Genomic DNA, 16,341 nt, shown 5'->3' with positions numbered 1-16,341 from the left:
GCGGGGTCGGCTGCAGCGGCGGTTTGGGCGTGGACCTGGGAGTGGTGTTTCCCGCGACGCCCAGGCGAGCCCAGCGGGGTTAGTTCAGCGCCCAGGGCTCGGCGGCCACCTCTGGGGCGGGCTCCCGTCTCCTCCTCCGCAGCGAGGAGCGGCCGGGCCCGGTGGAGGCGGGGACGCTTCGGCCGACCCCGTCGGCAAAGGACCCCGAGCGCCCCGATCCAGGTTGCCTGATGAATACGGGACTCCCAGTTAAACTTGCATGTCAGAGAAATAAGGAATAACCTTTTAGTACAAGTAGAGCATAATAAACTCCAGTCCTTGTTTATCTGAAATTCAAATTTAACTGGGCATCTGTGTTTTTATTCGCTAAATCTGACGACCTACCCGAATCCCCTCCTTTCCCACTCAGCTGACTGGCTTCCCCCTGGCGCGGGCGAGGTACCTTTTTCTGTTTCTTGTACAACTTCTCCTGGCTCGACGCGGCTGGTTCTGTGGGAAGGGGCTTTCTTATATAAAAAATAACTTAAAACAGCCTTCGTAAGATGGGTATTATCGCGATTTCAGGGACAGGAAACATGTCGAGGACGTAAGGAGGCTCACCTGGGTCCTCTCCTAATGCGATGCGCCCTTCAATATGAGACTGACCCTCAACGGGGCGCCGCTCTTGAGCCAGAGGTTTTCCCCATTAGGGTCCCCGGCCCCCTTCCTGTGTATTATCTTTATGGAGCAGCAGCAAGAATCCGTACCCCCCCTCCCCCTTTATTTGATCTTACTCCACTTCAAATGATACTGAGATGTCAATGTAGTTATTTTTGTTTTTAGAGTATATCCCATTGAAGGAATACAGTGAAGATACCGTGTTCCAAATTCAGTTGTGATAATTCTTTTCTCTGTGTGGTTAAGACACCAATGTCAGTCAGAGTTTTATTTTTTTTTTTTACTCCATTGACCTACACACGCATACTCATTCTTTCCCCCACTGCGGTTGCTAATACAAAAAATGGCATACACTTTCTCCACCTTGTTTTTCTTTTCTTTTCACACCGTGTCCTAGAGATCACTCCCTGTCTTAAAGACCTTCCTCCTTTCCTTTTAGTCACCCATTGCGTTGCTAATCTCACCAATCCCTTGATGATTACCTTTGGATGGGATTCCAGTTTGGGCATTATAAGTACTGGTGCAAAATAACCATGTGCATATTTGACTTCATCTTTTTGTAAGCTAGGATTCCAGAAGTGAGACTGGATGGGCAAAGGGTAAATACATGTGTAACTTTGTAGATGTTGCCAAATTCCTCTTCTTAGGGATTATACCATTTTGTACTCTCACCACCATAGTGTGAGGGAGAGCAGTATTGGGGTCTACGGACCAATATCAGGAGGTCATTTTTTTTAAAAAATTAAGTATAGTTGAAATACAATATTATATTAACTCCACATGTATGATAGAGTAACTCAGCATTTATATACCTTGCACTGTGATCAACACACTAAGTCTAGTAAACATCGGTCATGGTGCAAAGTTATCACAATATTATTGACTATGTTTCCACCTTTTTCATCTGTCCCTCCTACTCTCATCTGGTAACCATCAGTTTGATCTCTGTTTCTATGAGTCTGTTTTTGTTTTGTTTTTTAGATTCCACATGTAAGTGAAACCATATGAAATTTGTTTTTCTCTGTCTGAACTTCACTTATCATTATACCCTCTAGTAATTTGAAAACATTTTTGCAAAATGTTAGGTGCATTTGTCCAGGGACAGATCTAGACACATGGCATTCTACCTGCTATAATACTCATGCCTGACATATAGTAGGTACTCAGTATCTGTATGTATAGATATAGATATAGATATAGATAACTATAGATGTATATATCTATGTATATAGATAAATATAGATATGCCAGATGGGAGGGGTTGAAGGAATCCAGAAGTACAAATTAGTAATTACAAAATAGTCACAGGAGTGCAAAGTACATCATGGGGAGTACAGTCAATAATATTTAATAACTATGTATGGTGCCAGATGGGTACTAGAGTCACTGGGGGATCACTTTGTAAATTATATAATTGTCTAACCATTATGCAGTACACCTGAAACTAATATAAAATAATACTGAAGGTCAACTATAATTGAAAAATAATATTTTATATATATCTAGCAGAGTCTGGATTCCATAAGGATAATTTGAGGGTGATCAGTTTTTTCATAGCATCTGAGCTATAATGGTTGCTACATTTCTTTCTTTTAAAAGTATCTGGTTTAAGGTTATTCCTGTCCATCTTCATAACTGATAGACTGGGAGAGCAGAGAACTCATTCTTCTGCCACAATGGAGAACCAGCTGTGTCAGCCTGTGATTCAAACACTCCTGCAGGAACTGGAGGAGCTTGTCATTTGATGGGAGGACAGGCACATGTACATACAGACAATTCTCCGTGTGACAAGTGCCATGTGATCTGCTTGGGGAAGGAGGAATGTCTGTGCATTGCTGGGAAAGCTCAGGGAAAGAGAGATGATCTATATCTTGCAGGTGAGGAGATACTTTCCAAGCTGAGGGACAGGGAGGCATCGTCGTGTACAAAAGTCGTGGAGATGGAAATGTGCAGGATGTGATCAGCAGAATGGCAGGATGTTCAATGTAGCTAGAGCCCAGGGTATGTTGGAGCAGAAGAGTTGTCTGGAGACGAGCTTTGAAAGTGTCAGGAGCCTCATATGGTATTCTTTGAAAGTTTAATTTATTTTTATTCTTTGGACTTGGCGATTCATGAACTCTTTTTTTTTTTGAGGTGGACTGTTGTGATGTTTTCTAAAAATGATTCCCATGGCTTGGGAGGAACATGTTAGTACAGACATTGGGGTCACGACTCTGGAATCAGGAGTTGGGTATGAATCCCACCTCTCCCATGTGCCACCTGTGTGATCCTAGACTGTTCACTCTGCTTTTGTGCCTGGGATTCCTCATCTGAAAAATGACATCCATTTTTCAGGTATGTTGTGAGGATTAGGTGAGACATGCATTGTGTGGCATATAGTCCTCTCACAATCAATAATAACAGTATCCCTCTTCTGCTCTTGGACTTGAGGGCTCTTCTGGATTTTGAAACTATTTTAGTTGTAGTGACTTCTGTGGAGTCTTTTTTTGGAAACCATTAGAAGGTTCCAGGGGCCAGCTTGCTTGTGTCCTCATGATGTGAGGTGCCCATGACTGGTGACAGAATGTAATGCTTTGTTGGCCTCACTGGACTCTACTTTTATTGTGCCTTAATTGAAAATTTCATGCATTAATGCAAAAACATCTTTTAGAAGTTCGGAGTTAGAAATGGAGTCAACATATCTTCAAAAGCACCTTGGGAAATGTCTAACTCAAGGTCTTGCAGAAGTGGCAAAACATCGCCCAGTGGATCCGATAGAATATCTAGCATTGTGGATTTATAAGTATAAGGAAAATGTGACCATGGAGGAACTGGTAAGCATGGATCTTCTTTTAGAAATGTAGAAGAGTAAAATGATTGGTCCCATTCGTCTGCTTTCTAAAAGAGTTCATTATTATTGTTTTCTATTATAAAAATAGTGTGTTTAGTTCACAAAAACTTGGACAACATGAAAAGTAGAAAGAAGAAAATTCCCAAAGAAGACCACTATTTATATTTTTAAGTATTTCTTCTAGTCTTTTTTCTAAACATTTGTCTATAGATTATTGTACACAATTATGATCATACTCAATGTATAATTTTAATTCTGTGCTCGTTATTCAAATAAAACACATATTTTCCCAAATTATTATACAGTTTTCAAATAGACTATACTTTACTTAATCCTTTCCCAACTGTTGGTGATTAAGATACTTCCCAAATTGTTTTTGCAAGTTGTGTTAATTAGTCATGTGATGCTGTTTTTAAACAATGCTAGAGACAAAAGGAAATAGCCGACCTGAAGCATGAAAGAGAACTAGCCCGGCTGGAGCAGGAGCGGCTGGAGAGGCTCAAAGCAGAGGAGCTCATGTTTCAGCAGGTGAGTCAAGGGAAAGAGCCAGAGGCCATGGAACTAGCCGTGTCAGCCTCGGTGCAACCCACATGCTGAAAGACTCCCCATCTCTGGTTTCTTACATATGGTTTTCTTATATCTTCATCTCTGTGCATGCGGTGTCTTTGCTGGAGAAGCAGCAGTGAGGCAGAGGGAAAGCCAGAGAGCATGCTCTCACGGAAGCCAAGGGGAGAGTGTCTCAGTGAGCCCTCCATGCTTAGGCTGGATGAGTAGGTGCAAGACTGCAAAGTGCTCACTCAAGGCCACTAGTGGGACTTCGGTGGGAGCAGTGTGGGTGGGGTGGGTATAGCAGCGGGGAGGAGAAGTGTCGGTAATGCTTTCGAGCAGATTTTCAGGGAAAATTTTATTTTTCCCTTTTTCTTTTTATTTTTAAAGGAACATAGTGGAAGGGGAGTGGTTGATAAGAAATAGAGGAGATGATTTCTAGAGTCAGCTTTCCATGGAGAAAAAAAGGAAATAGAGCCTGGAACATAGGTTAGGCAGGTTGAAGGGCACTTCTTTGATCCCTTGATTCAAGGAAAGAGGAGAGGATGGCGTAGTACATGTGGGTGTATCGGTTTTGTGGCACAACGTTGAAAGCAGTTTCTGTATAACTTTCTGCTTTATGAAGTGGGGACCATGATCATCTTTCAAGAATGAGGTGGTAAAGCAGGTGGAGGAGAGTGGTGAAGGGTTTGAACTGGTGGCTTTGGAGAGTCACAGAGAGTTGATCAGGGAAACTTGGCATTACTTGGTAGCTTCGAGTACCCTGATATTGTTGGAGACCAAGCATTTATAGTTTCCACCTGATTTGACTTTGTGGTTACGTGATTTTCTGCACGTAGGAGACCTTTTGACTGAAGCAGGTTGGGGTAGCAGGATTGGGGAACTGGAGATGCTGGTAAGAGAATGGTTGGAGGATGGGTCAGTATTACCTAGACAGGGGAAAGTTCCAGAGTGGTGTCTGGACTAATTTAATTTATGGAGAGGCTCTCAACTAAACTTAAGTCACCCCTATAGTTCTACCTTATAATACTTAACTCTAGAGCAGCCGTGGGCAAACTATGGCCCCCGGGCCGGATCTGGCTGTTCTATCCGGTTCTCTTGCTCTCCCCTCCGCTCCTTTACTTTGAATTTATATTAGTTCACACAAACACTCCATCCATGCTTTTGTTCTGGCCCTCCGGTCCAGTTTAAGAACCCATTGTGGCCCTCGAGTCAAAAAGTTTGCCCACCCCTGCTCTAGAGTCTTAACTCAGGTCTATGCATTTAAAAAGGGAAAGAAGTCAATTACTAGTATTTGGGTGTGTATTTGGGAGCGACATCGATAGTCAATTGAACACAATGGTTCTGAGTGGTTGTCCTTAGCTCTTGATGAGTAGACAAATGTTCCCAGCGCTGCTCAGTTGTTTATTCAAGGAGTCAGTGCTGAGTTTGAAGTGACTGAAAAATCAGCCACTGTGAATCGTTTTCATGGGACAACTACAAGCAATAATTTCTTCATAGAAGTTGAGAAACATTAATTCAGTACAACCAGAAGTGAAATCTGCTAAGATGTGTTACAACAAATGATGATAAAAATACGTGTGGAACAGAAAAAGGCTTAGTTGGACAAATTTACAAATCTTGTGAAAATAGTGTTTAAAGCCTGTGAGAATTCATTGTATTATTCAACAGCAGCTACTATGCAGAAAATACTTGAATCTATTGTTATATTGTAAATCAGCAAGAAGAACAGGGGACGCCTTATTAAGCCAAATTTGTAGTCTTTTATTACGCCAGCGGGCTCAGAGGAATATTGTTTCCAGAGTCTAAGCAGAAACATGGAGGAAGCTTTCCCGTTTTATGTTCTCCCAGTTTGTGACCCACAGGTTGAGAACCGCTAGCAGGGTCGCCTAAGACCATCAGAAAACACAGATATTTACATTACGATTCATTAACAGTAGCAAAATTACAGTTATGAAGTAGCAACGAAAATAATTTTATGGTTGGGGGTCACCACAACATGAGGAACTGTATTAAAGGGTTGCGGCATTAGAAAGGTTGAGAACCACTGCGAGGCAAAATTGAAGATATTATGTAGGTAGTATGGTGTATTATGTAGATATAGCAAGCGAGAAAACAAATTTCCACAAATGTTTTATTGATGAAATAAATAATAATATTTGAATAGAATTTTTTTGTAATATAAGCTTACTACTGAGAAGAATTAAATTCTTTTGATAAAGATAACATTTTGTTTAGTTGGAGTTCAAAGTTAATGTTTCCTATCATCAAAGTTGATAGAAAATGTTTATCTGTTAGTGCTAATCTGAAATGAGATTTTATGTATTTATCTTTGAAAGTATTTTTTCACACATAAGCCCTGCCAAATATTGATATCAATCCATGTACATGTAATTTTGAGCATATTCATCTCTTGGAAGGCATTTGTAGAATTCTCTTGATATTTGCCTTTTAGCATCTCATTGTCTTGTAGATTAATCACTTCCAGTTGAAGGTAAGAGCTTCTCATTACACAGTTAAATGGGTTTTGAAATATGGAAATTTCCTTTTTACTTACATCGTGGCCTACAAACACTCTGGAGCTACAGTTTGCGCTTGGAAAATATATACCTTTGTGTGGGAATGGAGGCCTAGTTCCTTGTTTTGTTGGTTTTGTTTTGGGCAGCACTGGAAGTATATTAAAGCAGCTTGACATTGGGAGTCACACATTAATTGTTGAAATGATTTTTCTGCAATGGAAGTTTTACATATAAGTACCATTTTGCCTTAAAATTTAAGTTGAATTTATTAAAAAACATTATTAAGTCTGCAGCAAAAAGCTAATGGCCAGAGCCATTTAATTTTTGATAATAGTGGTTAAGAATGGTTCTTCTCATTCAGAAAATGTTTCATCTTGGAACTTTTATAGTAAAAATTTATAGTAAAGCATTCCCACTGTTAAGCCAGGAAACTGGTGTGGTAGGGAGAGTTAAGATTTATTCAGCTTCTGTTTCTGACAAAAATTCACAGAACTGATGATGATGTTCATAAGAGTGAATGTAGGACACTGTTGACATTACTGGCTCAATACGCATGATAGTGAAGCATAGGCCATCTTGTTCATGTTTCTTCTATTTTGTAAAAACTGCTGTTTGAAATTTTAACCCTGCTATTCTTGGCTTCTGTAAAACACCCTTGCTCACTTGAATAATGGGGAAAATAAGCTCAACTATCTGACCTTGCAAGCAGCTCTGCTGCTATCCCTGGCTACTCCCATGCTCCAGTTATCTGAAATGTACTATGCTCAAGTTACAAGCTCAGGTTACAAGCAAAGCCCGCAAAAGGTCCAGAAGTATAATCCCATATTTGGGAGACAAAGAACTGGGAGAATATAAAACGGGAAAGCTTCCTCCATGTTTCTGCTTAGACTCTGGAAACAATATTCCTCTGAGCCCGCTGGCGTAATAAAAGACTACAAATTTGGCTTAATAAGGCGTCCCCTGTTCTTCTTGCTGATTTACAATATAACAATAGATTCAAGTATTTTCTGCATAGTAGCTGCTGTTGAATAATACAGTGAATTCTCATAGGCTTTAAACACTATTTTCACAAGATTTGTAAATTTGTCCAACTAAGCCTTTTTCTGTTCCACACGTATTTTTATCATCATTTGTTGTAACACATCTTAGCAGATTTCACTTCTGGTTGTACTGAATTAATGTTTCTCAACTTCTATGAAGAAATTATTGCTTGTAGTTGTCCCATGAAAACGATTCACAGTGGCTGATTTTTCAGTCACTTCGAACTCAGCACTGACTCCTTGAATAAACAACAACTGAGCAGCGCTGGGAACATTTGTCTGCTCATCAAGAGCTAAGGACAACCACTCAGAACCATTGTGTTCAATTGACTATCGATGTTGCTCCCCGTGTCACCAGCTCTGTGAGCAACTGCTCTCGCCCAAAGGCTAAAAATGTTAAGCAAGCTTGTTTTTCTGGACACTGAAATCAAGCATGTTGTAATTAAATATCGCTTGGAAAATATGTTTCTTTGCTTGACTAACAAATGGGCCACTTAGAAACTTATTTTTATTGCAGCCTCATTTTCATTTTTAATTTTGTAAAGAAATTCTGTTGTGATGAAATAATTGTCTTAACTTTTAAAATATTTCTAACCTTTGCTCTTGTGTGAGTTGATAATATTGTGATGAGTGCTTAACCTGGTAATATTGATACTTACTGTATTCTTTTAGTATAGTGTCCACTACTTAAAAAAACACCATCCTTGCCCTAGCTGGTTTGGTTCAGTGGATAGAGCGTTAGCCTGCAGACTGAAGAGTCCCGGGTTTGATTCCGGTCAAGGGCACGTGACCGGGTTGGGGGCTCGATCTCCAGTGTGGTGCGTGCAGGAGGCAGGCAATCAATGATTCTCTCTCATCATTGATGTTTCTATCTCTCTCTCTCCCTCTCCCTTCTTCTCAAAAATCAATAAAAATCTACTTAAAAAAAAACAACAAAACAAAACCAGCACGATCCTTTGTCATTTAATTTGATAATTAAATAATCCATCCTCTACTCTGTCTTAAAAGGACAACATTTAAAATTCACTTCCTGTCTTTACACTGATTAAAAATAAATATTGCACTAAGTGAGACCGTGGCCCTGCAAAACTGTTGAGGTATAATCAAGAGACTGTGAGCTGTAGTGTGCTGAGCAGCGATGCAAAGTGATGAGAGCACCACCTATGGTCTCCGTTGCTCAACTGTGCTGTTGTGCAAAAGCAAGTAGTCAAGGGAGTGACCAAGGCAGTGTCTCAATCACACTTCATCTAGAGACACTGAAATCTGAACTTCACGTGATTTTTATTATTTTTATTTCATATTTTTCATCCATTTAAAAATATACAAACCGTTCTTAGCTTTAGGGCTGTGCGAACACAGGAATTGGGTCAGATTTGGCCCACACAATTTAGTTTGCTGACCCTATGCTAATATGGCATATATGTTGAGTTGGGACCAAATATATTGCTAGTTATCAATGGTTTCAGATAGTATACTTAGGAGTTTCTCATCTACCTCTGCAACCAAGTTTTGGTTGTTTGAAGAGCCATCCAGCTATGCTTAACAAGATTTTACCTGAAAAAATTACTGGAATCTCATCTGTTGCTTCAAAAAAAACAGAGAAAATGACTTGATTTTGTACATATTAATTTTCTAAATTAGCAATTAAGGAAGCTCCCTCTTTTATTTTATATTTCAGGAAATATTTGTAAAAACCAAAGTATTAGGTGGCTGTGATAATTTATTTTTCTAAGTTTTTGAAATTTAGGTGGGTGTAAACTTAATTATCCTGGGACATTTCAGAGTGATAGAGTTAATTCCCTGCAATTGATTTGATTCTAACATGACTTAATTTTTTTTCTGAATATTCAGCAACAGCTGGCCTTACAGCTGGAGTTAGAAATGCAAGAGAAAGAGAGGCAGAGAATAGAACTACAGAGAGTTCAAGAACAATTAGAGAAGGTAATTTGAAGTTTTATAATTGTCTGTTTTATTTAAAACCTCTTAGAATCCTCAAGCTGTTTTTTCTCGATGCTGTATCATGGGATTCATAGTCTAAAGACCTGCCACACAGCTGTGTGACTTAAGCAAGTCTTAGAACCTTCTGAATCTCAGTTTACCTTTTGGAAAAATAGAGATAACAGTATATTATTATTAGCAATATCTTACTGGATAGTTTTAAGATCAAATAAGATTGTGTGTGCAAAACTGCTTTGTGAGCTGTTTTATAATAGTGATATTAATAATATTGTATTAGAGATATCAACATTAGTTAAGAGTTGGTTGTTTCTAATTATAGTGGTTGATGTTGAAGGTCAAGCTCTTTGTAATATTGAGAATATACTGAACTCTGACATAGTAATGTATCTCTTTTCTTTATGTTAGATGTAGTATCAATAATAATTTACATTTAAATGCTATTACTATGGATTTTTTCATGTCTTTTAGTAAATAAACTATGCAGTAGCTTAAATAAAAAAGTTCAGCTCTGGTTACTGTGTTCATAACAAATGTTAAACCTCTAGTTTGGCCAGTGTTTCCTGGTATCCCCAAAGTATGTGTCATAGAGACCACACTTCCGAGTGACTGAGTTATACTTTTCAACTGGGTATTTCATATTGTAAACTTATAGCCCATATCTGTTATGTAAATGTTACTCTTCTATTCCATAATAAAAAACACACCCAGAAGCAGGTTTTATAGAATATGTATATTAGCAGCTTAGATGAGAGCATCATTACTTAAAACAAGTTTTAAAAAGTTGGACAGTGAATTGAATACAAAAAAGATGAGTTTTTAAAAGGGTAAATTCAAAGCCTTATACATAATTTTAAAATATATAAATGCTGATGCTTAGTTTGAGTATAATAGGGCACACCGATATGCATGTGCACACACACATGTGTCCCAGACTGGGCCATGGATCAAACCTACAAGTCAGGTATGTGCCCTCGACCAAGAATCGAGCCTGCCCTCTAACCACTTAACAACACTGGCCAGGACTTAATTTTTATTTTAGTTAAATGCACTTTTAAAATTCATGTTTTGTGGGTTTTGTCTTTTAATATATTAATGAAACATTATCAATTCTTTCAACATATTCAAACTGATTGTCTTTTAAAAATACTTTCAGTATTTTAATTTAGATTTTTCAAGGTAATTTTCTTCAAGTAAAGTCAATAATCAAACTGAAAATTTAAAAATCAAGTAAAGCATAATTTTACCAATCAAAACATCAAAAGAAACAAAAGTGAGGATAGTTTAAGGGGCCTCTGGATAACATCAAGCATAACATTTGTATCATATGGGTACCAGAAGAGAAGAGAGAGAGCAAAGGATTGAAAACCCATTTGAAAAAATAAGGACTAAAAACTTTCCTAATCTGGTAAAGGGAATAGACATACAAGTCCAGGAAGCACAGAATCCCAAACAAGATGAACCCAAAGTGGCCCACACCAAGACACATCATAATGAAAATGCCAAAGGTTCAAGACAAAGAGAGAATCTTAAAAGCAGCAAGAGAAAAGTAGTTAGTTACCTATAAGGCAGTTAGTTTCCATAAGACTGTCAGCTGACTTCTCAACAGAAACTTTGTAGGCCAGAAGGGATTGGCAGGAAATACTCAAAGTGATGAAAAGCAAGGACCTACAACCAAGGTTACTCTCCTCAGCAAGGCTATCATTTACTAGTACAGTTACATTGAATAATAAAAACAATTCTAGTTCATAACTTATATATTGATGATATTGCTGAAATGATATTTTAAGTGCTAAATATGAACCTATTGCAGTTTAAATCTCTTAACCTATCTCCACCATTGCTAATATTTTTAATTTGATGATTAAGTACTTTTTTTCAGCCTGGCCAGCGTGGCTCAGTGGTTGAGCGTTGAACCTATGAACCAGGAGGTCATGGTTCCATTTCCTGTCAGGGCACATGTCTGGGTTGCAGCATTTCCAGTAGGGGGCATGCAGGAGGTAGCCAATCAATGATTCTCTCTCATCATTGATGTTTCTATCTTTCTCTCTCTCTCCTTTCTTCTCTGAAATCAATAAAATCTATATTTAAAAAGAAACCAATTAAAAAAAAACTTTTTTTCAAGGAGCAAAGAAAAGGGCTTTTGAATCAGAGGACTCTAAGTATAAGTTAGTGTGAGAGAAGTTATCTGGTGGGGGGTGTGCAGTGAAACTAAACTAATGGTGGTTGGCAGGTGCAATTTTGTAAGTCACAGAAATGCTTCCCTACTCCAAGATGTCTCCCATGTGGCCACACTGGCTGGAGTGGCACCAACTAGATTTTCATTTGCATCAACACTGGCCAGTGTGGCTCAGTTGCTTGGGCATCGCCCAGTGCACTGAAAGGCTGCTGGTTCGATTCCCAGTCAGGGCACATTCATGGGTTGCGGACTTGATCCCTGGTAGAGTGTATGCAGGAGGCAGCCGATTGATGTTCTTCTCTCATATCAGTGTTTTTCTCTCCCTCCCTCTTACTTCCTCTCTGAAAATCAATTAAAAAATCTTTAAAAACACATGAAAGAAGTAAAAAAAGAATATCAAGAAGACAGTGATCAAAATGATAAGAGAATTGAAAGTATTTTTATCAAGATGCCCTGATTGCTATTGTCAACCAATGGTCATTTGCTGCAATTCAATACCAACAAGAATCCCCAATTTGGGTTGCAGTGAAGAAGGAAAGTTTATTCAGTGCAAAACAGCTCAATTGTGACTCTGCATGGATGTGAAAACTGCACAGCTTTAGAACAGGTGTGGGGCCAGGCACCTCTTTAGCTAGACAGCTGTGCATCGGTCTGCTTCACTCTGCTCTGGCATACATCTTTCAGAGTTTCAGCTCAGCCACAGAGATGCATGGGTGGAAAGGCTTTCCAAGACAGAGGGGAGCTGGCTTATACAGACAGAAGTCCTCGCCCCTGGTCCCTGATTGAACTGTCCTCATTCAAATGAGGACTCCAAATCCTCATAGTTTGATTGATCCAAAAGGCTCTGTCCTGACTGCTTAGAATAAAGTTTCTCTGATTGGTTGGGGCTGCACTGCTCCATGGCATAGGGAAAACCTTAGTCCTATTGGTTGAAATAAAATTCCAGGAAACTTTTATAAGGGCTGGCTCAGATGGCAGGAACACAGTGCAGGTAGGCAGCTCAGTGCAGAGGCACACAGTTCAGCACGAGTTTCATGAAGTGCAGTTTGCATGAGAGGCCCCTGTGCAGGAATGGCTTCTAGGCTCTGTTTTTAAAATTTGAGCCCCGTTAGCCACCAGAAGCCCTTCTTACTAGATGTCTTTTTTCTCAGGGTTCACACTATACACTGAGTGGCCAGATTATTATGATCTCTGAATGCATAATAATCTGGCCACTCAGAGTGTGTGTGTGTGTGTGTGTGTGTGTGTGTGTGTGTGTGTGTGTACTGAGTGGGGTCCGGCCAGCCTGGCCAGGGGGAGGGGACATGGGCGGTTGGCCAGCCTGCCTGCTGGTCGAACTCCTGGTCGAGGGGACAATTTGCATATTAGCCTTTTATTATATAGGATATACACTGAGCAGCCAGATTATTATGCGTTCAGAGATCATAATAATCTGGCGACTCAGTGTATTTGACTTACTGAAAGTCTATGATTTATAAGAGGGTTTCCAATCTGTCTTGTGGCTCCATAAGGGTTGCACTCATTATTTACTATCTGCGGGCATCGTCAGACCTTGTGACTAGAGCCACAATAACTTCAGTAATCCATATTTCTACTGCTTATCACCCCTTACCTCTCTCATGCAAAGCATCCCTGCCTTACCCATTGCTCAGAGATGAGTCCTTTTGTCTGTTTGCCCTGGCCTTCTGGTGGCTGCAGAGATACAACTTAAACTATCATTTGCAAAAGGAAATTTATTGGAAGGATCCTGGGTTGTAGAAAGGATTTTACAACTGAACTGTGAGGGGCTCTGGTACAATTGGGCCTTCCGGACCCTTGGGAGCCCAAGAATCACATGCTACCTGGGTTCTCACTTCTGCTGTTCTCTGGCCCTCGGCTTCAGTCTCTCTCACTGGCCTGGTTTGCTGCACGTGGGGGAGGCACCTGGTCCTTAAAGGCTCTCAGGTCTCACTATGTTGTGGCTCCTACCATCTCAGAAGAGTGGATTCCTTTTTTGGTTTCAGTTAAGAAAAGCATCTTGGGAAAGGAGTCTGACTGACTTGATTTGTGTCAGGTATTCATCTTCTGGCTGGGGGCAGGGTCCTATGAGAACATGGACTTGCCCACTACAGCCACATGGTGGGCTAAGGTGTTACAGGAGGATGGAATGGCCTTAAGAAATATACCAGGTGTGTCCCCTATAATTGCAGGTCATGAGATTGATGATCTTTGAACAGCCAAAATGAATTAGCTCAGGATCAGCTGGGTCACCCTGCTGCCTTAGAATACAAAGAGGCCATAGCAAGGCTTGGTTGGGTAGAAGCGGGTTTTCACATTCAGAACAGGGCCGCCCATGTGTTCAGAGCACTACAGAGCGCATTGCTCGGGGCTATAAGAGGATTCTCACCTTGGATAGTGACTTGGGCCACATTAATTCCTTCAGAAATATTCACCTCTTTCTTACTATGTGTACAATTCTACTTAACGTCTAGTTCTCTCTAAAATCTCCTAAGAGCTTATTACATTTTTGGTTTTGTCACTTTTTATATTTGCTAATAATCTGGCTTCAGGCTTGATGCTCAGCCCATTTTATTTTTTAAAAATTGTATTTAATTATAAACAAAAACATGGTCATCTTCTATTAGTGTAGAGTATTAAATGAGACTGATTGGCAGTTTTGTATTAATTGTGTTCAAATCACTTCTTTAAGAGTGATACCATTTTCACTGTTAAATTGATCATGGCATTTTGTAAAAGTAAAAATGCTTGAAAAGTAAACATGTAACCAAAATGAAAAGCATATTCAAAGTATTTTCCCTTTTTTATGTATTATAGGAGATGAGAATGAATATGGAAAATATAGCTAAGGGTGAAGGTGGTTCACTTTCAGAGGTGAGAAAAAAAGTTATTCTATGTTCTGTGAAATAAATGAGTATCCCGGAATTTAAAGCTTAATTTTGATGCATTAGTAGCTAAATTTTTAATAAGGAGATTATCAAAATTGATAGGCCAGATATAAATTCTAGTAATAACAAGCCACAGATATGGTGTGCTTAAATTTTAAAGCAAAATCTCAAAGTGGATAAAAATTGGACATTCAGTTTGTGTTTTTAAAAACCAGAATAATGTGAGATATTGACCACGTGATTACTTACAGTGACATATTTGAAATTTCTGAATATATTTTTACGCAAGTTTAGCGTTTATTTCTAGAATTCTCTTGTCATTAACAGATATTGGTTCATCCCACAAATTAACAATGCTGAATTTTGATGTAATTCAGAAGTTTCTGCCCAGATGTACTCATATTGAAACCCTTTTAAAGTAAAAATGAATTTTTGGTTGCAGGATGCAGCAGCAGCAGCAGCAGCAGAAGCAGCAGCCAAGACGCTAGCGGAGATCAGTGACCGCTATGGGGCACCTAACTTGAGCCGAGTGGAAGAACTTGATGAGCCAGTCCTATCGGATGTAAGTATCCTTACAGGACAGTTTGGTGAAAGCCAGATTTTTTCACTGTGGGAAGCCTTGTGCACGTGAGACCAGGATTGGTTGGCAAATCGGTCTTTTGCTCCATAAAAAGAAAACCAGTTCCCTAATAGGTACAGACTGTACCCCTACTTGGCCCTCTGCCCTTTTGTGAACGTGTGCAGCTGGCCACCAGGCGAGGGTGGGCACGCGTCTGGCTCCTTCCAGAGGTGTCAGCCCTGGGGGTATGGGGGGGGGCAGTAACTGGAAGCTCGTGCTGAGGTAGCAGTGAGCCCTCTGTGCACAGTTATGGTGAATTTAGATTTTATTTGAAATAATTTGAAATTATGAAAAAGCTTCATTTACATAGTCACATAGAAATCTACACTCCATTTTCTTTGACTCATATACTTTTGCTGTTCTACTTGTATTAAAGCATATTTTTATTTTGCTTTTAGGTCGCATTAAACATTGATCAAGATTTGTAGAATCAACCAAGCTAAGAGTAATACATTTTTCTGCTTGTTTCAAGTTGCAAAATACGAAGTATCCAACTGTAGTTTTTGCTCTCAAACTTGAACTCTGCTCACCGCCCCCCCAAGCCGGCTTTATAAATGGTGTTCTTAAAACTGCTTTGTTGTGTGTTTTTTTAAATTTCTTTATTGATTAAGGTATCACATATTTGTCCTCGTCCCCCCATTCCCATTCCAAACCCCTCCCCATGCATGCCCCCAACCCCCTGTTGTCTGTGACCACTGGTTAGGCTTATATGCATGCATACAAGTCCTTTGGTTGATCTCTCACCCTGTACCCCCACCCTCCCCTACCTTCCCTCTGAGGTTTGACAGTCTGATCAATGCTTCCCTGTCTCCGGGTCTGTTTTTGTTCATCAGTTTATGTTGTTCATTATTTCCCCCAGATGAGTGAGATCATGTGACACTAGAAATACACTTATAAGAACCGAAAATGAGACAAGCAATAATGGTTATGCTGAGAAGCAAATGAATCAGTCTGTAGTGAGTTTCTTTCTGGGCCAACAGTTCTTTTGAGTCCCAATTTCAATGTCAGACAGTTTCTTATGTGTACATGTCAGCAATCATATTTAAAACTGCTTTGGAGCCGCTATGCAACTCGTTATTCATATGATTCCATTGAGAGAACAGGATAAAT

The 16,341-nt window shown here is 39.6% G+C and overlaps 1 protein-coding gene across 2 annotated transcripts; it reads left to right on the top strand.

The window, feature by feature from the left end:
* Window positions 1-3,323: 3,323 nt before the first annotated feature.
* Window positions 3,324-15,659, top strand: DYDC1 (DPY30 domain containing 1; the record flags this gene model as incomplete). Of its 2 annotated transcripts, none has more annotated exons than XM_080640229.1 (6): window positions 3,324-3,470; window positions 3,914-4,015; window positions 9,444-9,533; window positions 14,542-14,581; window positions 15,062-15,174; window positions 15,630-15,659. In XM_080640229.1, the coding sequence occupies 6 exons, from the start codon at window positions 3,324-3,326 to the stop codon at window positions 15,657-15,659; spliced, it is 522 nt and encodes a 173-aa protein (XP_080496355.1). The 2 variants fall into 2 exon arrangements, with proteins under 2 accessions (XP_080496355.1, XP_080496354.1); XM_080640228.1 differs by having other exon boundaries at window positions 14,542-14,598; window positions 15,055-15,174.
* Window positions 15,660-16,341: the final 682 nt, after the last annotated feature.

Source organism: Plecotus auritus (assembly GCF_963455305.1).
Source record: "Plecotus auritus genome assembly, chromosome: 9".
In the NCBI taxonomy this organism is placed as follows: Eukaryota; Metazoa; Chordata; class Mammalia; order Chiroptera; family Vespertilionidae; genus Plecotus; species Plecotus auritus.
This window is presented reverse-complemented; position numbering and strand designations above follow the sequence as displayed.